Raw genomic sequence first — 26,833 nt, 5'->3', positions numbered from 1 at the left:
AACAGATTGCCACTGGGGGGTGCTGTGATCACGTGGCTAATTAGCTATGCGGCTATAATAAGGCCCTGTCCACACCATGCCTTTAAACTGTATTAGTTGCCTTTAAACCAGCTTAAAAGGTATTAAATACGGTTTAAGACCGAACTTGAGATCCGGACTCAGGACCACTTCGGGGGGCATTCTCGTTCCGTTCTGATAGGATCGCATCAGGTGGTGCGGTTTGTCAGAAATGCAGATACTGTAATACCAAACTAGATTTTTGTGTGTATCCTCAAATATCCCAAAATGTTTTGTGATATGTTTGGCTAAATAGTCAGAACAGAGCCTGAAGGATTTATTATCAGTGTACACTCCTCGCTAGGTAGTTATTTTTATGCTTTAAAAAAAAAAAAAAAAAAAACGTCAGGACATCTCTATTAAACTAGTGGGGAAAATAACAACAGAAGCACAACGTTAAACTAGGCGCCTGCAAAAATGAAATGCGAGTTAAAAGTGGGACCGGGGATGAACAGTTCACGTCACTTGTCAGCTCTGTTTGAAATAAAATTAAGGAGACCAGAATTTGAGCTGGATTAATTTGAGCGGGTTTGAGTACGGTTCTCGAGATCGGCTATGAAGCGTGGACAGGGTCTTTCGTCTAGCAATGTATGACTTTGACATTTCATTTTGAAAATTTTAAGTTTTTTAGTTTTCTTTACAGCCCCCATACCTTTTTTTTTTTGTTTGTTTTTAGGAGTTTTTAAATTAATTTGCTTTGACTGCTCAATCAGCCAGTGTCTTTTTAGAAGAGCCAGCGCCATCTAGTGAGATTACACTTGTTCAAGTTTCCTATATCTTTACTGGCAGTGCACTAGGTGTGCACTAGATGGTGCTGTTGTTTACTATTACAAATACACTTTTGTAGCCTGCATTACAAACGTCTGTCAATAAACTAGAATTGTGCAGCTCCTGACTTCAGGTGAAAGCTCCTTAACAGAGACTTTGAATAATGGCAAACTAAATCACTTGGAATGATTGCAAAAAGGTGATTTTTTTTAGCAGTGTGTTTGAGGTCCCGTTCATTCCGCGTTCAGTTAGTCATGTCGTATCAACAGCACCCCCCTGTGGGGGGCATATGTGTACTACATGCGAACTCAACCCAGCTCTGTGTTTCTGACACCCCTGCCTGCGTGGGATCAGAAAATCATGACACGTTACCGAAATTAAATAATAAACAACGAGCTCCCAATTTTGATGTGCAAAATTGCTTGTTGTTTCATTAACAATAATAAATGGTCAAATGCATTATTGAACATGGAGTCTGTTAATCGTATAAATATAGCGTGCAATAATGTAGTTCTGGAGGAATGTAGTAAACTAACACAGACACCAAGAAGACGTGACAGCCCCTTCAGTCACTGTGTGTGTTATTGTCCGTGCATCTAGTTTATCATGCATGCATGCATATGCACATATATATGCACACATACATGCATGCTTGCTAAACTAGATGTAAGCCTGTCTTTCTGCACACTAAGGAGGGTGTCGCTAGGCTGCGCTAATGCGCTTACAGGTAGCTCGAGCGGGGGAAGGAAGGAAATGTTTCTGAGCAAAAAGAAAAAAAAAAAAAAAACTTCCGGAGATGGCAATTCACTTTGGCGATTGCTGGCAGATAACATTTCTACATTTTCTGATCCTTTAGCGCTCCTCAGATTCTGCAGCGGTGGTGCTGTCCTGCGCGCACTCCAGAGTCTGCCTTCATATTTAAAGCGATGAGAGTTTAATCCAAAACTTGGTTCCGCTTTTTGAGAACCTCTTTTGATCTTTATTTTCTGGTTAATAACACGCGGTACGACTAGAGCTACGCTATAAGGAAACTTATGAGCTGTTTATAAATGCTAAGTTTGCAAATATGAGCGGTGCCTGCCACAAGCGAGAGTCGCGCTCGGGAAGCGGTACCCCCTTTCCAAAAACACGAAAACAGCTGCACAAAACAAGCGACTCGGACAGCAAATCCGAGGCTGAACTGGCGATCGGAGACGAGTTATCACCGTCAGTGAAACCACTTTCCGAAACTAGTGCTAGAGAGAAAGTCTCGGCTCCCTCCCTCGTCGGCTCGCCCGACGCCGGCGTTGTTAATGATGCTACCGACCGGGTAGCGATCCTCAAAACCGCCGCCGTGGGCATTGAACCCGTCGTGGTAGCAGCATTGACGGCGCTGATTGAGCGCAGGTGTGCCGGTTTCCAGGTGAAAATAGACGAGGACGAGAAGGAAATCAAAAGGCTGCACCGGAGACTGGAGAGAGCGGAGAGGGAGCTGGAGCGCATACGCGGGCACCTCGCAGCAAGCGGTGCCAGGGCACAGACTTTGCCATCAGAAACCTCCCCGACTCGGGTAGATAACGCAAGTGCTCGCTTCCCTAACCTGTTGAACGATCACCAGTACACGCGTGGTGGTGGTATTGATGATAACGCTGCACCGGCCCGGATCACAGACGAGGATATTGCGGTAGAAACTGCAAACCAGGGACCTCTGTTTGGCGACTGGGAACAAATCGAAGCAGATGGAACTACGACCAAGCGACGCGCAGTACAGGGTAACCCAGCCTGCAAAAGTAATCCAGTCAAACCCTGTTAATATCACACGTCTTAATGTCACAGTAAGCGTTTTAGCACCACATTCTGGACAAAAAAAAAAAAAAAAGGTAACAGCTCTTGATGATATCACCCCGGTTACTGTCACTCGCACTTGCGCTTGATTTCCACCCCACTGTAAAAGGATAGTAAGCTGATGTGCAGCATTGAGCTGTTCTGACAGATAAGATCTGCAGTGTGTGTGGAATTATTCCACTTTTCCACATGCTGTGCCGGTGCAAACCGGTTCCTTTGCGGTTTCAGCACTGTGTTTGCAGTGCTGGTTTTGAGTTGGTTGGTTTGAAGTGATATGTAAGGGTTTGACTGGAGTTTATAACGATGTATTTGCGATTTTATTTTCGTGGCAGCAGTCGGTTCCAGACTAAACTCTTTTGGCATAGCAGTTTCACCCGTGCCACGGCATGTGTACATAGACAACGAGCTCAGGTGTGTCTTATTCAGCTCATTGTGGAAACCAGGAATGGATCGCACCGCTATGCACTGGGAGTCTTATTGGCTTCCCTGTCGTTCCAATAGGGGGCGCTGCTGAAGCTCATATGCCATGTTGGCATTGGTTCATAGAACAGAATTTACAAATTTTCACGTGCTAAATGTTGAAAACAGATTAGAAATATATTTTTGATTGAAAACGTTTTTTTTTTTTTTTTCCGTTGCTTTATATGGAGAGGGGGACATCCTTGTACGAGGCTGTCCTGCATTTGCGTCTTCCGTATATATCCTTATGAAGAATAGGAACGTATGAAGGGGTGTGTAACTCCAGTATCTCATTGTGTCCAGTCCAGGGTAGTGAGACGCAGGCAGAGGACCGGGAATCAGAGTCTCAGGACTGGGAGCAGATTGAAGAGGATGGCGTCACCACAAAGGGACGCGCAGGTAACCCAGAGAGAGTTTCATTTGCACCTGCAGCCACCTGGCCCCTTGATTAGGCGGGCGTTTGCCCTGCTCACAGCCGTTCTACTGAAGGGACAAAGCAGTGAGCTACACCCCAGTCTGGTTAGCAGTGCACAGTATGTTAGTCTTATTAGAAACAACATTCAATATGACTTTATGTTACTTCTAATGGGAGGAAATCAGGACTGTAAAAATAAAAAAGTGGACTTAATTTCATGGTCACCTTTATACGGAAGTCTATTGCATTAAAGCTTATACGGGCTGATTCATAATTCACTCAACATTGTTGACACTGTGATGCACCATTTGACCAACAGAGGGCTGTTGAACAAACATAAAATAAAATAATATATTGTTATCGCACAGTTATATGACTCTAATTTGGTGTTCGAAAGTAATTTCTGTTAAAAATAAATATATTGTGATGACAATATTTTAGACACACACAAATACTGACGTATAAGACAACAGCGTTTCGGCTTCGGCCTGCTTCTGCCGGTGAGGGTCTCATCTGAAACGAAAACACGTTGGAAATGTGAAAAATGACGGCAAGTTATCACAAGTTTGAAGAAAACATTTGGGCGACCTTGCCCAGCGCCAAGCAAACAGGCACGACTGTCAAAACGATGAGGGGCCAAGGTTGCCTCAATTGTTTCTACTAACTTGGCTTGTGTTTTTGATTCAGGTGCGGCCCACTTTTATTGTGCCTGAAAAACCAAGCCAAGTAAAGTTAACAAGCGACGAGACGAACAAGATTTTGTAAATAACGATTCTGTATTATCCTGATTGCACTGAAAGCTTTCATCTGATTTTGCAACGTATCGCAATAAGCTTGAATCCGGTCCTTTAGTATATTGTAAAATTTTAGGAAGCCGTTCTCGGGGAGGCAGTGTTGAATTCTCAAATTGTTTTATTTGAAGGTACAAAAACATTAACCCATGTTTCAAGTTCAGCACTGGACTGTCTCCAGTTAATGTTCTGCAACTCCCCAAAACAGCAACACACACTCTCCCCGCTCATACACTCCCCTTACAATATGTAACACAAGACAGATGAGACAAACTGAACAGACAACAAGTCCTGCAGCAAAGCAGTTGTCTGGGCTGTTACAATGTGTTTTTTTTAATTTGAAAGTAAAAATATATGAAAGCATGATGAGTTATATACAAAAATCATCACTAATATGCACTTGAACAAGAACTGTAGAGTAATATAGTTTCATACAGTATTAAATGGCAGTGCTTATAGCTGATAATGAAAAAGATCACGTAAAGAAAGAAACGTCTATGTATTTATGTATTTCAATATTTATTGATGTATTTGTGTTTTACGTTTACTAAATATATCGGCTGTCCTTCAGCATAGCTGATTCTCAGAAATTAATGTTCCTTTTTGTCCAGTGGGAGTGGGAGTGGGGACCACAAATAGCGTTGCTCTCATCAACCAGAATCGAGAGGAACCGTCCTTCCTTGCGCCAGTAGGGACCACAGTGAGCGTTACACTGACAGGAAGCCAACACTTTTCAGAGCTCAAGACCAGAATCTCAGAATGATGAGATGACTTGGAAAAAACAGCTCCAAAATGTAAAAAAAATTCCTGAGAATTCTCAGCTAGCTGACTTCATCTTTCAAAATACAGTATTCTTGCAAACTGTTATAGCTTCATTTCAAATCCCATGCATGCAATTTTGTTTTGTATTTATAGTCTACAAAAAGATATTTTTTGCAGGCAAATTTTAAAACAGAAATAAGTAATTTAATATAAATGACATAGACGTCGCAATAAATGCGTTCCCCAGTATGTTTCCATGTTGACAAAACACGTTAATTGTCATTAAACTCGGCTGTCCTGTAATGTACATATCCATGCCTGGGGTCTTTAGTGTCGGGAACTACAAATTAAAAGTTGAATGGTGCTTTTGGCTGATTTTACTTTTCCTGCGCCAATACCCTGAAAAGTATGCAAACTATCCTTGCTGTATAGAGTCTGGCAGGTCTCTCTGGTGACCGTTCCTCTCAATCTATACACACCCCTGGGATATTGAAGTTCCACTATGTAATCCATGCCCATATTGATGGTGATATACAGCGAGCCACAGGGATGGGCATTGTGTAGCAATTTGATCCATTCCTGGTTTTACTATGTTTAATAAGACTCCTCTGAGCTTGTTAGCTATACACTGCCTGATCGAACTCATAATAAAACCTGGAATGGGTTGAAACTGCTATGCAATAGGAGTCTTGTTTCCACCCCAGGGGCAAGCTTTGTAGTTTCCAGCTCCCTGACAGAGAAGCCCTCTCTCCCTCCCCAGGGTGTGCAGAGCAGGGAGCCGGGTCGTGTGTAAGGAGGGAGAGCCCTGAGCTGGGAGCTGAACCCTTTCAAACAGGGACTCTGAACGCCGTCGCGGTACCGGAACTGGGCCCACTGCGGATCAAGGAGGAGGTTCTGGACCCGGAGCTGGACTCGTTCCACATTGTACAGGTCCCAGAAGCAGCAGCAGCCGTCCTGGTGAAGGAGGAGGAGACAGGAGGGAGCAGCTCTGAAGGGGGTTATGGCGGGTCGGTGCAGGAGAGCCTGCTGCCCACCGGGGGCACTGTCACACGTAAGCAAGCCTTGCTGCTCTTCTGTAAGGCAGAGTTTCCCAATTCTCGTCCTGGGGGACCGCTGTGTCTGCTGGTTTTCACTCCAACTGAGTTCTCAATTAATAACCCTTAACTTTTCTTTATGGAATAAGGGCAGTGCTTTGGCATGTTAAGAGTAATGGGACTCCTAAGGCAATAACTGTTTGAACAAGGGAGTTCCATTATTATAGAGAGTGCCATTATCACTGCTATTTAGAAGTTATTGATTTATATACCTGTGTTTGAGAGCAGGACCTGAGGGTGAGTAAAGCAGGGTTTTCGAACAGGTGTCATTATGGTGCCCTGTCAGATTCTCTATTAAAGAAAGGACAGTTACTGTTCTGTACAGTAGAATGGGTGCCATTGATTTCAGACCTCATTGGTTTCCTTTATAAAAATTATTTTTATATGAATAAATAGAAACTAGCAAATCGATTTCAAGCTGTTTGAATATTCAGCGCTAATATACCTCCTTTTCAGCTCCTTTGAAATTCGTCAAAAACATACACGATCCTAACCCGGGTTCTTCGCAAGTGAAAGTCCCTATCGCTTTCCCCCTAGGTGTGGTACAAGGCCGCTGCCGAGACGAAAGGGTAAAAAAACTCAAAACCTGGGCCGTGACGATCCGAAACAACCCCCCGACCCGGCCCCCCTCCTCGGCTTCCCAGGGCCCCGGAGAGAAGCTGCCGTTCCGTTGCATCGAGTGTGGACGCAGCTTTGGGCTCCTGCAGGACCTGGTGTCCCACCTGCAGCACCACGCGGGGGGCAGCGCGTTCCCCTGCCCCGACTGCGGAGAGTCCTTCGGGGAGCAGCAGGCCCTGCACACCCATCGGCGCAGCCACAGCGCCGAAGCGCCCTTCCCTTGCTCCACCTGCGGCCGGCGCTTCTGGCACGCCCAGAGCCTGCAGGCTCACAGCCGGGGCCACGGAGCTGCCGGGCCCTTCCTCTGCAACGACTGTGGCCGTCGCTTCGGGCAGCTGCACGGCCTGCAGGCGCACCGGCGCAGCCACACCGGCAAGAAGCCCTTCGTGTGTGGGGCCTGCGGGAAGGGGTTCGTGCAGCGGCAGAACCTGGAGGCGCACAGCAGGATGCACACCGGAGACACGCCTCACGAGTGCCCGGACTGCGGGAAGCGCTTCGGCTGGGCCGAGAGCCTCCGGAAGCACCGGCTGGTGCACACGGCCGAGAAACGCTTCCACTGCGGAGACTGTGGCAAGAGCTTCCGGCAGCTCAGCAACCTGCAGACGCACAAGCGGACGCACACGGGCGAGCGGCCCTACCTCTGCACCGCCTGCGGCAAGAGATTCTCCGTCCTCCAGAACCTGCAGACACATCGGCGCCTGCACACAGGTACAGCCTACCCCTGACCCTGCCCCTGACTCACCCTGCCCCTGACACACCCTATCCCTACCCCTGACACACCCTGCCCCTGACACAGACTGACCCTGTCCCTACCCCTGACACACCCTGCCCCTGACACAGACTGACCCTGACCCTACCCCTGACACACCCTGACCCTACCCCTGACACACCCTGACCCTACCCGACACACCCTGCCCCTGACACACCCTGTCCCTACCCCTGACACACCCTGCCCCTGACACAGACTGACCCTGTCCCTACCCCTGACACACCCTGACCCTACCCGACACACCCTGCCCCGGACACACCCTGTCCCTACCCCTGACACACCCTGACCCTGCCCCTGACACACCCTGCCCCTGACACACCCTGTCCCTACCCCTGACACACCCTGACCCTACCCCTGACACACCCTGCCCCTGACACAGACTGACCCTGACCCTACCCCTGACACACCCTGACCCTACCCCTGACACACCCTGACCCTACCCGACACACCCTGACCTTAACATGCTGTACATATTAAGTCATTAGCGCCGCTATCCGTGTCTTCAGAATTGTTGTCAGTTGGTCCACCGCTCTAGACGACACGGTGAGATGTGCCGGAGTGTTTGTGTGAGAGTGGCTTCAGTCCTACCAGGACGCCTGAATTAAAATGAAAATGAAAATACGCGTTTGCTTCTGCTGTAACTGTTGAGACAGGTGTAGAGAGTGGACGTACAAAGCAGGGAAGATTGATCTCATTCATTTCAGCTGCTTCTCTGTGATCAGGAGTGGGCACGATGTGAAGTATTTAGTCGTGTTTAGCACGAAGAAACAGCTGCTTGGGTTTGTGATGACTGCTGCTCTTCTTAGACTGCGTGGAGAGCAGCCATCCACACAAACTCAAATGTGGAGAACAGCGATCCACACAGACCCAAGCAGCTGTTTCTTTATTCGTTTCGCTCTGACCGGTGAATCAGCCCGATCGACACCGGCGCCCCCCCGTCTGTGCGGAGCTTGATCCCTGTAATCCAATAATGGGTTTGTGCAGCTCTAGTTTCTGGGAAAGGTAGGACAGGTATAGTTTGGTTGAGCCATTGAAAACGTTTGCCACTGAATTGGACTTGTCCCTGTCTGTGTTTCCTCCCTGCGCAGGCGAGCGGCCCTACCTGTGCTCGGAGTGTGGCAGGAGCTTTGTGCTGCCGGGGAATCTGAAGCAACACCAGCGCATACACAGCGGGGAGAAGCCGTTCCCTTGCCAGGTCTGCGGCAAACACTTCCGCCAGCTGCAGAGCCTCAAGATCCACGGCCGGGTCCACACCGGAGAGAAGCCCTACCACTGCAAAGTGTGCGGGAGAGACTTCAACCAGTCTCAGAGCCTGAAACAGCATCTGAGACTGCACTCGCAGAGAGGAGAGAGCACAGAGCAGCACTGACACACAATACACACTCAGAGAGGAGAGCACAGAGACAGCGAATATAGTCTATCCTGATATTGATGTGATGCAGCCTTCTGAAATGTCTTTATAATATACAGCACTAGACCCTGATATTGATGAGACCCAGCCCTCTGAAATGTCTTTATAATATACAGCACTAGACCCTGATATTGATGAGATCCAGCCCTCTGAAATGTCTTTATAATATACAGCACTAGACCCTGATATTGATGAGATCCAGCCCTCTGAAATGTCTTTATAATATACAGCACTAGACCCTGATATTGATGAGATCCAGCCCTCTGAAATGTCTTTATAATATACAGCACTAGACCCTGATATTGATGAGATCCAGCCCTCTGAAATGTCTTTATAATATACAGCACTAGACCCTGATATTGATGAGATCCAGCCCTCTGAAATGTCTTTATAATATACAGCACTAGACCCTGATATTGATGAGATCCAGCCCTCTGAAATGTCTTTATAATATACAGCACTAGACCCTGATATTGATGAGATCCAGCCCTCTGAAATGTCTTTATAATATACAGCACTAGACCCTGATATTGATGAGATCCAGCCCTCTGAAATGTCTTTATAATATACAGCACTAGACCCTGATATTGATGAGACACAGCCCTCTGAAATGTCTTTATAATATACAGCACTAGACCCTGATATTGATGAGATCCAGCCCTCTGAAATGTCTTTATAATATACAGCACTAGACCCTGATATTGATGAGACACAGCCCTCTGAAATGTCTTTATAATATACAGCACTAGACCCTGATATTGATGAGACACAGCCCTCTGAAATGTCTTTATAATATACAGCACTAGACCCTGATATTGATGAGATCCAGCCCTCTGAAATGTCTTTATAATATACAGCACTAGACCCTGATATTGATGAGACACAGCCCTCTGAAATGTCTTTATAATATACAGCGCTAGACCCTGATATTGATGAGATCCAGCCCTCTGAAATGTCTTTATAATATACAGCACTAGACCCTGATATTGATGAGATCCAGCCCTCTGAAATGTCTTTATAATATACAGCACTAGACCCTGATATTGATGAGATCCAGCCCTCTGAAATGTCTTTATAATATACAGCACTAGACCCTGATATTGATGAGACACAGCCCTCTGAAATGTCTTTATAATATACAGCACTAGACCCTGATATTGATGAGATCCAGCCCTCTGAAATGTCTTTATAATATACAGCACTAGACCCTGATATTGATGAGATCCAGCCCTCTGAAATGTCTTTATAATATACAGCACTAGACCCTGATATTGATGAGATCCAGCCCTCTGAAATGTCTTTGTATCAGATAGCTGGTATCAAATGGAAATTAAAATTAGTTGTACTGTTTAAATAATAATAATAATAATAATAATAATAATAATAATAATAATAATAATAATAATAATAACTCAATAGTCCAGGGTTCTGTGTGAGATACAAGCTGGTTTTCATCGACTCAGGTTCGGCCAGTAAGCTCACTTGTGACAGAGCCACTGTCATCTTGCACTCTGATCTCTCGGGTGTGGAGTGGCTATCTGCTTGTGCTGTTGATGTTCCACCCAGTCATTCAGCATTGGCAAGAAATAGGTACTGATTGGGGCACCACTGCACTTATGTGCGGGCAACGCAATCCCCACCCCACCCCACTCTGCAGATCACGTGTTGCTTACAAACTTTCAACCTGTAGTGTGTCTCTCTCTCTCGAAATTATATATACACACACACACACTGTAGATAACAATGTATACTTTCAGCCACTGGACAGCCCAGTTTTAAACACGTCATTCATCGGGTACTAATAAATACCTTACAGGAGGCACACCTGCTAATCCAAACACACGCAGAAGCTCTGCTTTGGTGATCAAACGCTTCCCATGTAATAATACAGAATTATTATAAAGTGGGTTAATGATTCAAAACAGTAACCTTGTGCATTCCTCCTGTACTTCCTAAACTAATGTTTGAAATGAATCATTAAAACATTACCAGCGCAGAAGAGCTGCTTGTAGCCTTTGTTTGGTAAAAACATCAAAACCACATGATTGTAATACTGTGAACAGGAGATCGTCACATGACTTTATAATACAGTGCACGACAGAAAGAGGACGTTACTCTGTCCAAAACGACCAGTTTGTTCACTTCTGTGTTTTTTTAATTAAATATATTATATGGATATATAATAATTATATAATAGACGAGATATCTAATTATAAATATATATATAATATATCTATCTATAATCTCTATATTAGATATATATCTTTCTTATAGATAGAAAGATATAAGCACGACTGCGATATATATTCAGCAGTACTGGTTCTACTGGCGACTCAGCATGTCTCCCAGTCCAATGCACAATCTGAATTGTCCTCTGACTGCACATTCTTTTCAATAGACGTGAAGCCGACGCAACCCTCCTGCCCTCACCCCGTGCCCCTTCTCCATTGTGTTCTCACCCATGTGCTTCCGTCACCCCTCGCCCTTACACAACATGTCTGCACACCGCGGCGTTTTTAATCCGAGTGAAGCCGAGAAGCTGCCCTTACTCTGGAGACGTCCCGGATGTTCATTCATTTTAGTGGTGGGGCCAAGATGGTGTCCCTTTTGCAGTCATTAGTTCTCTTAGTTTAAGTGGAGCGACACGAAACGACGAGGAGAAAGCGAGCATGGGGGAGCAAGGCTGAAGAAAAGGGGGCATGTGAAACGCTTTATTACAGATTAAACACGACGAGTCTGAAAGGAAAAATAAAAACACACAAACAAAGACACACATTTTTAACAGCTGGAGTCATTTAAAACAAGTACAGGAACACGCTTTGGGGAGCAGTTATTGTATTTTAACTTTTTTTGTATTTGTGGCAATTTTGTTACACTGTTTATTTGTTTTGTTTGTTTGTTTTTTTAAGAAGAACGAAGATTATTGTCTTTTTCGTTGTTGTTTTGGTGGTGGGGGGGGGTGGGCCACAACCTTCTTGAACTTCTTGAAGCAGGAGAAATGAATTAATTAAAGGTATGTAAATGAAGTCAGATGGTTAACCAAATAGCCACACGTTAATTGCTTATTATTATTATTATTATTATTATTATTATTATTATTATTATTATTAACAAAACTGTTTAGTGCTTGGTCAGTGTCGTGAGCTTTTTAATCTGCGATATTTTACAGTTAATGTAGAAATACGCAGTTGACAGTTTGATAATATTTACTAAGCCCTTGTCGTGTGTCTGTATACCATGCCTTTCAGTGGTCTGCATGGCAGAGCTGTAGATGCATGAGAAAGACAGCCGGTATGAAGTACCGCTTGAGTGGTAATGGCATGTAGCTACTCCAGCATTACTCGCACACTGACTCTGCTGCTAGTCGGCGTGGTAATTTAAGGGCATGACCCCCCTCTAGATCCGGGGGCAGGGAATCGCCCACTCGAGTTCAACAACCCTGGCAGTAACAGCCGTGGCAGTGGGGCATGCCTCCGAGCTCTCAGAATGACAAAACTGCTGATGACCCCATGGTAACAGCATAGTGCAATAAGGAATTCACGTAAACAGTTTTAATAGAAGTCTGATAAGAGGTATATTTCAGACTTGGATGTCATTAGGCAAGTAAATGAGTTGTTGGTGGCATACTAAAGCATAGTCAGTTGAGTGCATGTCATAACTTCTCAAGGTAGCAGGCAAGTGTGACGTGAAATTCTGTTTATTTATATAGAGCCTTTCATGCCAGAGTATCTGAAAGCGCTTTACATGTCAGTTAAAACGGAAAGAGATCTACAATATCAAGAAATAATGCAAATTAAAAACAATACATAGTGTTATTAAATAATAATAAAGACTTAAGAAAAAAAAAAACTGGTGAAAGTAATCAGTAAATGAATAAGAATGACTGTCCTTGTGTGGTAAAGGTGTCTAGCTGCAGTAAAACTAAACTTTGCTCTTCATGCATTTTCCTATATGAAGCTCTGTGTGTATCAATAAGAATTTTAGTGCATTAATTCATCCTTCTCATAGCTGCAGGAACAGCTCCTAAGAGTATCCCTCTAGACTAGCGCTTCCCAACCTTTTTCACTGTAGGAACCGCCTTGGTGTTTGGATTTTTGGACCACTTGCCATGCGTTTATTCACGTCTGCATTTTGTTCCAACAGAGTTAGGAATATTCAAAGCAGTGCGCTACATTTTATGCAGCGTGAAAAGGCTGAGGCAGCCAGATCACTTTTGTTTTCCCCCTCCTGAACCTAGGAAAGATGTGCGTTTATGTGAATGCTAGATGGAGTTTTTTTTTTTTTTTAAATAGTGCTGTCTAAAAAAAGACAAATGTGGCTTCGTAATGTGCAAGTTATTTAGTTAATATTTGTTTCAAATTTAGAACGTTGTTTCGGTTGGAATCAAGGTCCCTAAAAATAGGCTTAGATTTCAGATAAACACTTAAAAATGTAGATTTTTTTTTTTTTTTTTTTTATTCTTTTAAACAAAGCACCTTCGTAAACGCTGTACAGATTGATCACTCACCTGTTTGCACCTTGTCACTGCTGCTGTACTGTGTGCTGAGAAACTGTCAGCACTAGAGGGGTGACAGTAGGCGACAAATTCTCTCAGCTCTGCCGCCTTGCCGACCACGAAGCCCTGCCTGAAATTGACACCAACGACACCAAAAAAAAAGCCTTTTTATTGTACATTACATGTGTTGCTATTTACAGAAATAGCTGGCTGGCTATGAATTACTATCTACAAGAATTAATGTGCGCACGTACACATGTGGCCTTCACTAAAGTTCCAGTTTAAAGACTCTATCCTCGGGGTGAATTTGTTAGCTACGTGGCTATTTTTGTTTTGTTTTTAAATTAGCAGTGGGAGAAAACCCCTTCAACAAGTACAGTAGAATCTGCAAGAACTGAGGGATGCTGAATCTACTATAGATACTAATGAGAGCAAACCAAATATGAAAGAAAAACAAGGGAACAGTAAACCTTTTCAAGAAAGCTGTGAGGCTTTGTATGAATGCATTGTATATGTTTAAACGCTGCAATAGCAGTTCTCCCTGTGAAGCATCCACACTATAATTTGACAGAACAGGTCGATTTATTTGCACTGTGCGGGACCTTACTTCCCCTCACTGGTGCTTGAGCCCCGGAGCGCTCACAGAATCACTGCCTGTGTATTATCAGCGATTAAAGCCTGGTTTTCAAACGAACTGATTACTGCTGAGCAGTACTGTAGTGGTATAAGAAAAGTTTTTAAAAAGTTATTTCAGCTTCCAATCAATTTAAAATATGCTGACGATAATGTAAACAACACCAAGCTACAGACAGCGAGTTCAAAGCTTTTAACGTTTTACTGTTCATAGATAAGAACTCAACTTTATTATAAATATATTGTATTGTTATGTTTTATGCAACATACTACAACTAGAGTTGCCGGCAACTTTATTGCTTCCAGGACCAGTGGCAGTACCAGTAACAAACACTTTAGCAAATAGTGCAGAATGCCATTTTTACATAGAAACCATGTCCCTGTGTGCACTGTACGAGTTATTAGGCAGTTTTCCATTTGACCTTTAGGCGAGATCAAAGGTCACTGGCAATGACATTTTTTGATAGAGCATGCATGAGTTCCAATATGTGCCTAATAGTAACCATGGCCCTAGCTGCACTCTATAAGGTGTTGTTAGCCAGTTTCGTATCTTGATGATGTCATCCAACATGGCCACCATGTATTTTATTGTAGCAACTTCCCATTAAAGACAACCACATTAGGATCATATGTGCCACTGGGTTTGGTAATTGTTTGTTTATTAGTTTTAAAATGGGTTTAGTAAAACATGGCCTGTTTGACCTCGTTAGTACAACCGGCCCCCTTTGCTAATAACATCTTCAGTCAGGGCCTAACCCAGTATAAATCTCTAAATTAAACTTGCTTCAAAAGATGCAACTTGTTTCCGTAAATTCAAACGATGAACTTCACCTCCCTTCGCAGAGGGAGAACACGAGCGGAAAACGTCAGTAAGTGGGGTTTGGCATTGCAGGGGAGATGAAGGCAGGTTTCAGTTCCGAGTGACCGTTTTCCAAGCATTATTTGTGAATGCTTATTCATTTTTTTAATGCAAGACTTAACGTTCTTGCAAAGCATTGAGCCACGTTCTTGCAAAGCATTGAGCCACTGTGCCTGCAAAGCATTGAGCCACTATGCCAAGCCCCAGACCCAGAGGATGCTTTGTTTTTGTTCTAATCCTCTTTTTTTTTTCCCATCCACAGAGAATCGGCAGCTAGAGAATTAAGAAGGGATTTATTTATTTATTTATTTATTTAAATCAAAACAGGGGGAAAACCCCCCCTGAAAATTCACTTTGCTTGAAGAAGTAAAAGAACTGACTATGTCCTAGAAGGACAAAAAATATACCTCCTTTTTTTACAACCAATCAAACAATCCAGTAATCTGGCCTCACGCAAAGTGATGACATCACAGAACCACCACAGCATCAACAACAACAACAACAACAACCCCCCCACACACAATAACACCCACAACAACAACTCTGCCACGCACAGCTCGGCTTGGCTGATCCCCAGGTCCTCTGGCAGCCCCGCCCCTCTCTCTGCTGTCCCTGCCCCCTCCATGGGCCCCTCCCCCTCCATGGGCGGGTTGGCGTGTGGGCGTGGACTGTGTGCTTGGCCGGACGAGGCGGTGGACGGCTCCTATGGACTGAACTCGCTGCACCGTATGTTTGAGATCGTGGGCGCCCAGCTGACTCACCGGGACGTGCGCGTGCTCTCCTTCCTATTCGTGGACGTGATTGACGAGTACGAGCGCGGCGGGATCCGCGATGGGAGGGACTTCCTGCTGGCATTGGAGCGGCAGGGCCGCTGCGACGAGACCAACTTCAGACACGTGCTGCAGCTGCTGAGGATCATCACCAGACACGACCTGCTACCCTACGTGACGCTGCGCAGGAGACAGGCTGGCAAGTCTCTCTGTGTATCTACCTGTATATCAATCTGTCTGTCTGTGTCTATTGTGTGTGCTTGTGTCTGTACTGTTTGTGTGTCCTGCTGCCCTGTGTGATGTTGCAGTGAAGGCAAGCTGACACATTCTCTCTGCCTATCTAGAGACCTCAGTGCGCTACATTTCTCTCATCTCTCTCTCCTCCCCTTCTCTCTCTGTTTTTCAGTGTGTCCGGACCCTGTTGATAAGTACCTGGAGGACACCTCAGTGCGTTATGTCTCTCCCAGAGGTGTAGCTGAAAGCAGAGTGGTCTCGCAGCACAGACGCACAGGTAAACAGCACAGCACAGCACCCAGGAAGCTGCAGTGCTGTACAGATGTCTACAGTGGAGTGCAGTGACACCAGGACAGGCCTGCACTATGCCAGCATGCACAAAGATGTGATCTGTTTGTAGTTGATGTGTAGAGCAGGGTTGGGGTTGTCAATTCAATTGTCAGTTCCTTTTTTAAATCAATCCCAAGCCATTTAGAGGAATTGGAATTTGTATGTTAGAGACATTAATAATAATTGTTGTGATTGGCTTTGAATGAAAGCAGTTGAACATTAAATTTAATTGACTAACAGGGACTTCAACTGAAGTAATTTGTTGCCACTGAGAAGCTAATTTTAACAGAATGCTGCCAATTGCAATTTTGGAAATGGAATTGAGAGTTGGGGGAGGGGGGCTGACCCCAACCCCAACCCCAACCCTGGTGCAGAGTTCACAAGCCCAACTCTGTGTGGTTTGGAGGGGTTGGTGCTTCAGAACCGGAGTGCATGTGAATCCCATTGAAACCACAACCCGATTCCAGCTCCAAACGGGTTGACATGCAGATTCGAGAGAGGATTTGGGATTCGATTCCTCAGACAGGGAGCTTGCATCCAATTGGAGTATAGATTGGTGTTCAGGTTTCAACGCTCAAAGCTGATGTTAACTGTCTAACCCTGTATTACAAACAGAACTGTAGTGAGGAGAGAGAGGTTGTGTGACATTCTTTTTTTTCTCCACTAGATGTCAGTGTTGCCTCACTTCTCCAGTCTTTGTTCTTGGCACGCAGAGCCTCTGTCAGCCTGCTAGTTTGTGTAAACGTCTGTTCTGAAGAAATGAAGGGGAAAGCTTCAAAATAGACAAAGGTTTCAGACAGTGCCTTCATCAGTGTTGTTACTGAGCTGAATCTAGATGAAACGGAGACCAGCATTTTGGCTAGTGCCTTATCAGTTGCTTTTTGTCTTGGAATTGTGATTGAGTGTTTTTGAAGCTGTAGATGATAGGAATCGTGGTTCTTTGTAGATTTTAAACTCTCTTCCTCCACTCTCTCTCTCAGGCCCCCCTCCCCTGCTGTGCTGCCCCCCTGGCAGACCCGCGGTGTGTTCGGGGCGAGGCAAGCCCACCCCTAGCACCCCCAACAGGAAGAGGAAGAGAGTGCACAGCACAGCCGAGTGCAGAGAGAAGCAGACCTGCGGTGAGCACAGAGACAATGAGATTTACATGCACACTCACACTCACCCCCTCTCCATTACATTGAATGGTTAAAAAAATAAAAAATACTTACCCCCCCCCCCCCCACACCCCCCGGGGGGGCCGTGTCCACTCATAAGGGGGGTGAGGGGGGAAAGACTATTGCCAGTGCTCACGCACCACTCATACTCAAGTAGGATCCCTCTCTCTGTCCTCTCTCTCTCTCTGTCTCTGCTAACCCCGTCTCTCACTCTCTGCTAATCCTGTCTCTGCTAACCCCATCTCTCTCTCTCTGCTAACCCTCTCTCTGCTAACCCCGTGTCTCTTTCTCTGCTAACCCCATCTCTCTGCTAACCCTCTTTCTGCTAACCCTGTCTTTTTTTTCTCTGCTAACCCTCTCTCTGCTAGCCCCGTGTCTCTGTCTCTGCTAACCCTGTCTCTCTCTCTGTCTGCTAACCCCCATCTCTCTCTCTCTCCCCCTCTGTCTCTCTTAACCCCCCTCTCTCCCTCTCTCTCTCTTAACCCCCTGTCTCTCTCTCCTCTCTCAGATATCCGGCTGCGGGTGCGTGCTGAGTATTGCCAGCACGAGTCTGCTCTAACTGGGAACGTCTTCTCCAACAAGCCGGAGGCTCTGGAGCGGCAGTTCGAGTGCTTCAACCAGGCCAACACCATCCTGAAGTCGCGGGACCTCGGCTCCATCATCTGCGACATCAAGTTCTCGGAGCTCACCTACCTGGACGCTTTCTGGAGGGACTACATCAACGGCTCGCTGCTGGAGGCGCTCAAGGGCGTTTTCATCACAGACTCCCTGAAGCAGGCCGTTGGACACGAGGCCATCAAGCTGCTTGTCAACGTGGACGAGGAGGACTACCAGGCAGGCAGGAGGAGGCTGCTGAGGAACCTGCTCATAGGGAGGGAAGCCTTGTAACGAGAGAGAGAGAGAGAGAGAGAGAGAGAGAGAGGGGGGGGGGGGCGGTGTGTGTGTGTGTAGAGAAAGAGGACGAGGAGGGTGTGAGTGAGTGATACAGTGCTCTGTTCCCATTCTACACAAACAATCAAGAACAAATAATGAAGCCACTTGAGGACAGAACCGCAGTGCTCTCTCCCAGCCTGCCTCTCTGTCTGTCTGGGAAGAAGAGAAACTGCTCCACAGCAGCAACTGGATTGCTATGATAGCCTCCTCGTGTGTGAGTGAGTGTCTGTGAGTGAGAGACCCGTGTCATTAGCGTGCCTCGGAATACTGTGAGCACAAGCTACCTGTCTGAGACAGAGGGACTCTGAGATAGAGAGAGTTGGAGATAGAGAGAGGCTGCCAGGCTGTCGGGTTCTTATCTCTCCAGGTATACTTCTGTCTCATCAATGTACTGTATATACTTTTCTTTAAATAAAATATGCAACATATATATATATACTACACAGGACTGGTTTTATTAAACAGCTCTAACCCTGGTCTCTGTGTGTGTGTGTCACATGTTTTTTTTATGTTTCTAAGAACCACTTGTCAATTCATATGAAACTTTTTGCCAGCCTTTAGCACATGTTATTGAAAGTATTATCGTGATATATGTAGGTTTGTAACATGTATCTAGAGAAATACTTGTCCTGTTGTGTTGAGACTGGCTAAGAAATAAATAAATCGAGTAACCCTGAGGAGTCTGCCTGTCTGGCTGACGGGACTGTCTGTATGTCGCATGTTGCAGTATATCTACAGAACAACTGATCCAGTAGTGATGAAACTGTAAAAAGCCCCAAGCGATTGAAATGTGGGCTATAAGGAAAAGCCTGCCCACCTGTCCTAGCATCGTTCCTGCGCGTCTCAATGGTGGAGGTCAGGTCACAAAAACATCTTGTTCCTTGTGTGTGGGTGTCTATATATATATATATATATATATATATAATTTTTTTCTTTAATTCAGCAATCATGGTGGGAATCGCATCACAAAATACAGGTTTAAACTTTGCAAGCCGACTGAATTGGATTGCTGATCCTGTAAAATCGAATTGCACTACACACTGCCTGATGCGATTGGAAAATAGCGTGGCTGTTGATTGCATCGGGCATTGTGTCCAGGGCGTAATGCCAACAGCTTCTCCATGCTGTAACTAGCACCATTCAGACCTCTGCAAGGTTACTGTCTCTTGCACACATTCCTCTCGCTGCGACCAGTAAGAGATCCTTCACACTTTATAATAATGGAATGGTGGAGTCTGCATCACCCTGATACAACAACGTGAATTAAAAGTCAGCTCCGCACAGAAGACACAGAGACTTCTACTAGAAACGTTTGTCATTGAAGGTTTCTATTATTAAAACTGAATTACAAACCTGAAACCAGCTCTGGACTGGTCAAGATCACAGGACAGCTTTTCTTGTGTACAGAACAAAGGGCACAGTTTTAAAGCTAACACAACTCTTCCTCTGTTTAATAGCCGTTCAGGAGGACGATCTTAGGGTTTCTATTTAGAATCAATTCATATGTTGTGTGCCTCTCAACAGATATCGTTTCTCACAGTTTGAACACCGCATGGGGAGGGAGGCGATGCTTTTGAAATTCCCCTCTCTCAGATGGGAGTAACTTCACCTTAGCTGTGTGTTTTATTGTTCTACTATAACTTATAAAAATCTTGCCCAGGGTGGTGTGTCAGAGATACAAGGTGATTTTTCTCTCTGACCTCAGTTGTGGGGTGGACATCATATTCTGTCTCTCTGTTGCAGATTTCAAGTTAGCTGTAACATTTTAGAAGTAACTTGAACTCTGCAACTGTATAAGAGCTGAAAACAAGTAGAAAGGTCTAATTAAGCAAATTATCAGTTCAATTAAGGGTCTAGTTCAGTAATTGAGAGCTGGGTTGGAATGAAAACCAGCAGCCACAGGGGGTCCCCAGGACCGAGTTTGAGAAGCCCTGCTTTAGATCAAGGAGAAATAAATGTGCCCACACTTATGAAGTGATGATCATTTACTGTGTTAATAGTTTATTTGTCTTCAGAAGCATGCTTCTCTGAAGCGAGGGCCTCGGGTGCTGTGTGTGCTCGGGCAGAGCCTCCCTGCTCCTGGGTGGTGGGTCTAGGAGTCGGGGTGATCTTCTGAGGACTGGGAGACACTGCGGGGGCCTGAGGCAGCTCATCTGCTGGTTGGACTGGTGTTGCTGGTGTGCCCTGGGAGAGAGAGAGAGAGAGAGCATCTCTGATCAGTATGAAATTACACTAAGGTTGTGTTTAGCTAAAGATGATATGGAAAGTTTTATTTTCATTTTTGATGCATGCTATGAAAGTAGATATTCTTGTTAATGTTTGAGAAACGGTTTTGGCTTAACTGCCCCCCCCCCAACCCCCATCCCTCTCAACCCCTCCTCGTCACCCTCAGCCACCTCTCACCCCTCTGCTCTTGTCTCTGCTCAGCAGGTAGGCTGAAGACCCCTCCTGCACCAGCTTCTGTAGCTTTTGTGCGCCCTCTGCAGAGCGGGCAGTGTAGTTCACCCAGGGAGGGGGGATACGACGAGGCAGGTCCCAGGTACCCAGGAATGAGCTCCACGAACTGTTCTGAAGAGAGAGAGCAAGAGAGAGGGGGTTAACTGAGAGAAAACATTAGGGGGGCGTGGGGAGAGGAGAGGAGGTCCTGTGAACCCAGGGACGAGCTCCATGAGAATTCACTACCATGGGAAAGAAGAGAGGCACCCAGGTACTTGGCTTCAAACTTGACTTAGCTACAGCCTTCAGTTAGTCCTTACTAACTGTTCTTTTCACCTTGGTAGAGAACATGAACACATCGTGAGGAGAGAGTGGAGCGAGCACACACACACACACACAATGTCACGGCAGGTTTAAAAGAAACAAGTAAGCTGGCACTGACCTTTGACCTCATGCCTGGCAGGAGATGACCTCGGTCATTGGTGATGAACTGGGTGCGGCCTTCCAGAGCTGAGGGATGCTGGGTAATTGGAAAACAAGTTGACCGTCAGTAATTAAACCAGGAGAGAGGAAAGAGAAATGAGGGCGAGAGGAAGAAGGGGGTCAGTGAATCTGTAGTGTGCTGAGCGTCTCGTTGTTGGTTTGAGAGATGTGTCAGCTTGCGTTGTCAGGTTCTGTCTGCTCAAACTGTGAAATGATTTCTAAGAAACACTGTGAAAACAACACAAATTCATTTGTTATAAACCACTAGAAACAAGACTGCACTCAGGAACTGCTATTACTGTAAGCTGTGTGCACAAGATCAATACACAGGATAATTCAGACAAATCCTTAACAGCGATAGTAAGGGACTGTGAGATGTGCATCAGCTTCAGGTACTGGCAGACAGACAGACGGACCCCTACCCTAGGGCTCGCTATTGAAATGCCTGAGCCCCTGCTTGGGCATTGCCTCAGTCTCATACCTGTTTGTGCTGTCTGGGTAAAGTCCAGTTCTGCAGTTTCTGGGATGTGAATGCATTGTCGTACTGGAAAGCAGAGAGACACAGAGTTACAATGCAGCCCTGACAGGGTGACCTTCAGCAAGACAAACGGGGTTTTCTATTCTTTACTTCGTTTGTTTTTCAAGACCAGCATTATGCAACAGTCACGTCTGTTTTAATTTAATTTTTTAATTTGTACTCTCCTAACAAATGCCATGGTGTGACTTTTTTCCTCCCCTAAATCTGATACTATTATTATTATTAATAATAATAATAATAAGCAGAAGCTTTTATTCAAAGCGACTTAGAGACTGCTGCTGCAGAGCCAATAGGACCTGGTTGAATTGAATTGAATTTGTACCGTGAACCGCTTTCTGAATTAATCAATATCATTAAAATATTGCGTGTTAATCAAGGTAATAGATTGGACAAGTTCATGCTGTTTATTAAGGGAGTTTGTATTTACCCCCTACGCTAAATATTTAAAATAGATCTGTATTATGCACTGATATTAATGAATAAATAAAGACGACACTGTGTTTGTATTGGACTTCAATTCCGAGAAAGTATAGCGAATATATTAAAATAGTTTTTAGATAAGTTTAAAAAACGAGATTTGGATACAGTGAATTAAAAATATTTCCTACGGCAAACCGCTTTGCTCGAATCAATACTCGAATTAAAATAAAATGTATATATAGGCCGAATTATTATTATTATTATTATTATTATTATTATTATTATTATTATTATTATACCTGATTCGCAGAGTAACTCGAAGCCATGCTTTCGTCCTTCTGGTCTGTTCTGTTTACACCCGTCTCGTAGCAACTGTGAAAAGAGGCGTGGTCGGCGCAGTGGTTACAATGTAAATGTTTAATTATGGGATTCAAATTGTTAACACTAAAGACTGCATTATAAATTAAAAAAAAAAAAAAAAGTTTGATACAAAAAATGAGTATAAAAAAAACAACTTTTGAATATATATTAAACCCGGGTGTCCTGCAAAATTGATAACTAACACCACAATTCAATTATTAAGAACATAAGAACATAAGAAAGTTTACAAAGGAGAGGAGGCCATTCGGCCCATCTTGCTGGTTTGGTTGTTAGTAGCTCATTGATCCCAGAATCTTATCAAGCAGCTTCTTGAAGGATCCCAGGGTGTCAGCTTCAACAACATTACTGGGGAGTTGATTCCAGACCCTCACGATTCTCTGTGTAAAAAAGTGCCTCCTATTTTCTGTTCTGAATGCCCCTTTGTCTAATCTCCATTTGTGACCCCTGGTCCTTGTTTCTTTTTTCTGGACAAAAAAAGTCCCTTGGGTCGATGCTGTCAATACCTTTTAAGATTTTCAATGCTTGAATCACGTTGCTGCGTCTTCTTCTTTGTTCAAGACTGAACAGATTCAATTCTTTTAGCCTGTCTGCATATGACATGCCTTTTAAACCCAGAATAATTCTGGTTGCTCTTCTTTGCACTCTTTCTAGAGCAGCAATGTCCTTTTTATAGCGAGGTGACCAGAACTGAACACAGTATTCTAGATGATGATTATTTTTGAAACCAGGACCAGAGGGTACACACAGTTGGAGAGGATTTAGGAGGCAGAGCTAATTTAAAGGGCAGGGGACACTTCACATAAGAGTTGGCTTGACACTGTTCTGAGTTAAGCCACTAGGAACCAAATGTCCTTCTTGTGGTTTTCTGATGTTGCTATGACACATGTTTTCTGCAACACTCTGCCTCTAGTGGGTGTGTGAAATGCAACAGTAAGAGATACATTATATTTCTTCAGATCTGTTTCAGAATTTGACAGCTTGACTGGAACTGCAAAATCAAAGCTGAAACAAGCAGACAAAACAAGCCCTGTCAGTAAGAGCCACCCCCCATTGATTAGAGCTGGCAGCGTGATGGAGAAGCTGATAGCCACAATGTCATTACTGCTCTCTCTCTCTCCACTGCCCTCTCCCTTTCTCCCGTCACTCCCCACTCCCTTTTCCCTCTCTCCTTTTCTTCTGCTCTCTCATCTCTCCCTCTCTTCTGCCTCTCCACTCCCCATTGTTTCGGTCACAGCCTTGCTTGCTCAGTGAGAGTGTGTTGAATGAATCTGGACAGGCTTCATTTGTCAAGGTCGAATGAGAAACAAAAAATGCTACTGACAACAAACATACAGTGACATTCAACTCCTGCCAAACAGGATATTGCACGCAAATCCATTTCAGATAAGTTGCAAAGTATTATATTCTGTTTCCGAAATATACAGTGTATATACTGGGAGAGTTGCAGTCTGCTCTTCATGTATCTATATATTTTAATAAAAACCACTCTGCGCATTGAGTTCCAGCATGAAGCGAAATATTCCATCGCAAACTCGGAACTGAGTAACCAAAGTTTCAAATGGTAAACGACTGAATCAACATAAATATAATTTAAATAAATCAAATTAGGTACAGATTATTATTATTATTATTATTATTATTATTATTATTATTATTATTATTATTATTATTATTATTATTATTAATAATAATAATAATAATAATAATAATAATAATAATAATAATAATAATAATAATAATAGCAGTAGTTGGAGTATTATTCTCACTATTAGTATCTAGACAATGTCTTGAAAGAGCTGGTTTGTGTCAGCTTCAGTCTGTAGCTGGACGCTCTACTGAGGTTTTCAAAGTCAAGCCTCTATGACCTTGAGTTTACTGCCGGACGCTCTCATTCTGTGCTGGGTGGGTCTATCACAGGATCCCTGTGGGAGGCTGTGGGGCAGTCGGAATGCGTTTGCAAGCCTCGGCCAGCACTCCTGTAAGCACAGCCATGGGAGGAATAACAGCAGAAAGTTAGGGCTGTGATAAGGAAGCTGTCATGTAGACAGTGAAGACATTCGGGGTGAAACTGTGTTTCAGGCTGGGGTCAGATTACACGAGGCAGCGTGTGTGCCTGCATGTTTGTCTTATAACTGCAGTGTTTACAGGGGAACGCATTCCTTACCTGCTGTCTGTATCGCAGTGGAAATATATACAAACATAGCCTAACAATATCATTACAAGACATATGGCCTGCACACTATTGACAGTGCTATGGCAGGTGAATCAGCCCTATAGTGTCCACCCTATTGACAGTGCTATGGAAGGTGAATCAGCCCTATAGTGTTCACCCTATTGACAGTGCTATGGAAGGTGAATCAGCCCTATAGTGTCCACCCTATTGACAGTGCTATGGCAGGTGAATCAGCCCTATAGTGTTCACCCTATTGACAGTGCTATGGCAGGTGAATCAGCCCTATAGTGTTCACCCTATTGACAGTGCTATGGCAGGTGAATCAGCCCTATAGTGTTCACCCTATTGACAGTGCTATGGCAGGTGAATCAGCCCTATAGTGTCCACCCTATTGACAGTGCTATGGCAGGTGAATCAGTCCCAGCCTATTGACAGTGCTATGGCAGGTGAATCAGCCCTATACACCCTATTGACAGTGCTATGGCAGGAATCAGCCCTATAGTGTTCACCCTATTGACAGTGCTATGGAAGGTGAATCAGCCCTATAGTGTCCACCCTATTGACAGTGCTATGGAAGGTGAATCAGCCCTTGGGATAACTGTCCTATTGACAGTCCACTGGAAGGTGATATCAGCCCTATAGTGTTCATACCTATTAGTCGTGTGCTATGGAAGAGATAATCTGTCACTATACCGTCACCCTTAGGTCGGATATCATACACCCTATTGACAGTGTTATGGCAGGTGAATCAGCCCTATAGTGTCCACCCTATTGACAGTGCTATGGAAGGTGAATCAGCCCTATAGTGTCCACCCTATTGACAGTGCTATGGAAGGTGAATCAATCATGGCTGTTCACCCTATTGACAGTGCTGTGGCAGGTGAATCAGTCTCAGTGTGGCTCTACACTCTATTGACAGTGCTGTGGCAGGTGAATCAGCCCTATGGTCTCTATTAACAGTGCTATGGCATACATCTTATTAAGCACATGCAAACATATTTTATGTATTTTAACTATTGAAGACCATACATTATATTCACAAAGAATGTCTGCAATGTGTTGTTAATGAAGCCACTGCTATAAACGAATTTGATTAGCTGACTTTTTTTAAAGCAGGCATTTGATTTACATGTAAAATAAATGTTCTTTTTTTTTAAACCTTATTTCGTAAAGCACATGCGGTATACATTAATTAATTCATCAACTAAGTAACGCATTAATTAATGTTCTGAACCTGAACCTCAGTTTTCACCTGAACTATGTGCCTCCTAAACGTTATTGCCCGCTCCCTTCGCGGTGTGACTGAGCACCCCCTGCACAGGTCTCATGTTTTGGGTCCGCCTTCCTCCCCTGTTCAAACCGGGCAGTCCCGCCCCGCTGGGGTCCCGGGACCGGTCTATTCAGGGTCTAAAGCCTCCTCGTCCCCGTCCCCCCCTCTTTCGCTACATCTCTCTTTACTCTAAACAAGAGGTAAACAAGCCGGCGTTATTGGCTCAGAGGAGACGCGTGTTTACCTGTAAACACAGCTCAAAATATATATATATATATAAAAAAAAAAAAAAAAAAAAAAAAAACCACGCAGAGAAGCAAGTAGATAGTGTCTGTCAAAGAAACCTCAGGAATTAAGAGTTACACATTTTTCAAGGTCAGTGAAAAAGTAAATTTTCGTATCGCGTTTTCTGTTTATTAAGGAATTTATTGTGAACGTGAACATTTAGCCCCGGTAGGTATTTCGTTTGGGTTACAATGGTAATTGACTCGTGTTAGCAGTGTCTCTTTGCATTGGTATTAGTTTTATAATTTATAGGCAGCTGTGATTATTATAGTCCCTGCTGTTGAAACTATGCGTGTAGAGAATGTAAACAAACTGGACAGGCATCACGGTCCGGTTTCCCCATTCCGTGTAGTGCAGAGGGTTAATAAGGAATTATATTTCACGATTAATTGTATTCAGCTACTTAGATGTTTTCAGTTCGTTTGTGACCAAACGTTTTGCATCCCTCTATAGAATGAAGTAGTTTTGCTT

General features: G+C 44.4%; 4 protein-coding genes across 4 annotated transcripts in view; 3 read left to right on the top strand and 1 right to left on the bottom strand.

Annotated features, from left to right (window-relative positions):
• Positions 1-1,621: 1,621 nt before the first annotated feature.
• LOC121305376 (zinc finger protein 3-like) lies at positions 1,622-9,053 on the top strand. Its single transcript, XM_041236984.1, has 5 exons — positions 1,622-2,576; positions 3,412-3,507; positions 5,837-6,127; positions 6,708-7,496; positions 8,646-9,053. Exons 1-5 carry the CDS (start codon positions 1,892-1,894, stop codon positions 8,924-8,926), a joined length of 2,142 nt encoding a protein of 713 aa, XP_041092918.1. The 5' UTR covers positions 1,622-1,891; the 3' UTR covers positions 8,927-9,053.
• Positions 9,054-11,536: 2,483 nt separating this feature from the next.
• Positions 11,537-18,852, top strand: LOC121305392 (death effector domain-containing protein-like). Its single transcript, XM_041237004.1, has 5 exons — positions 11,537-11,981; positions 15,218-15,924; positions 16,132-16,236; positions 17,270-17,407; positions 17,952-18,852. Exons 2-5 carry the CDS (start codon positions 15,417-15,419, stop codon positions 18,329-18,331), a joined length of 1,131 nt encoding a protein of 376 aa, XP_041092938.1. The 5' UTR covers positions 11,537-11,981; positions 15,218-15,416; the 3' UTR covers positions 18,332-18,852.
• A 1,498-nt stretch (positions 18,853-20,350) lies between these two features.
• On the bottom strand, positions 20,351-22,638 carry cfap126 (cilia and flagella associated protein 126). The gene is made up of 5 exons (XM_041237071.1): positions 22,553-22,638; positions 21,777-21,839; positions 21,255-21,332; positions 20,780-20,944; positions 20,351-20,560 (listed from the first exon to the last, which is right to left on the bottom strand). Exons 1-5 carry the CDS (start codon positions 22,577-22,579, stop codon positions 20,378-20,380), a joined length of 516 nt encoding a protein of 171 aa, XP_041093005.1. The 5' UTR covers positions 22,580-22,638; the 3' UTR covers positions 20,351-20,377.
• Positions 22,639-26,371: 3,733 nt separating this feature from the next.
• The window catches only part of LOC121305444 (V-type proton ATPase catalytic subunit A-like), a 7,942-nt gene continuing 7,480 nt past the window's right edge, over positions 26,372-26,833 (top strand). The window contains exon 1 of the mRNA XM_041237096.1: positions 26,372-26,452. The gene's annotated coding sequence lies outside the window, so the exon portion shown is untranslated. The remainder of the gene's footprint in view (positions 26,453-26,833) is intronic.

This window comes from Polyodon spathula, chromosome 43 (assembly GCF_017654505.1).
Source record: "Polyodon spathula isolate WHYD16114869_AA chromosome 43, ASM1765450v1, whole genome shotgun sequence".
Lineage (NCBI taxonomy): Eukaryota > Metazoa > Chordata > Actinopteri > Acipenseriformes > Polyodontidae > Polyodon > Polyodon spathula.
The sequence above is the reverse complement of the archived record's forward strand: the minus strand, read 5'-3'. Positions and strand labels throughout refer to the sequence as shown.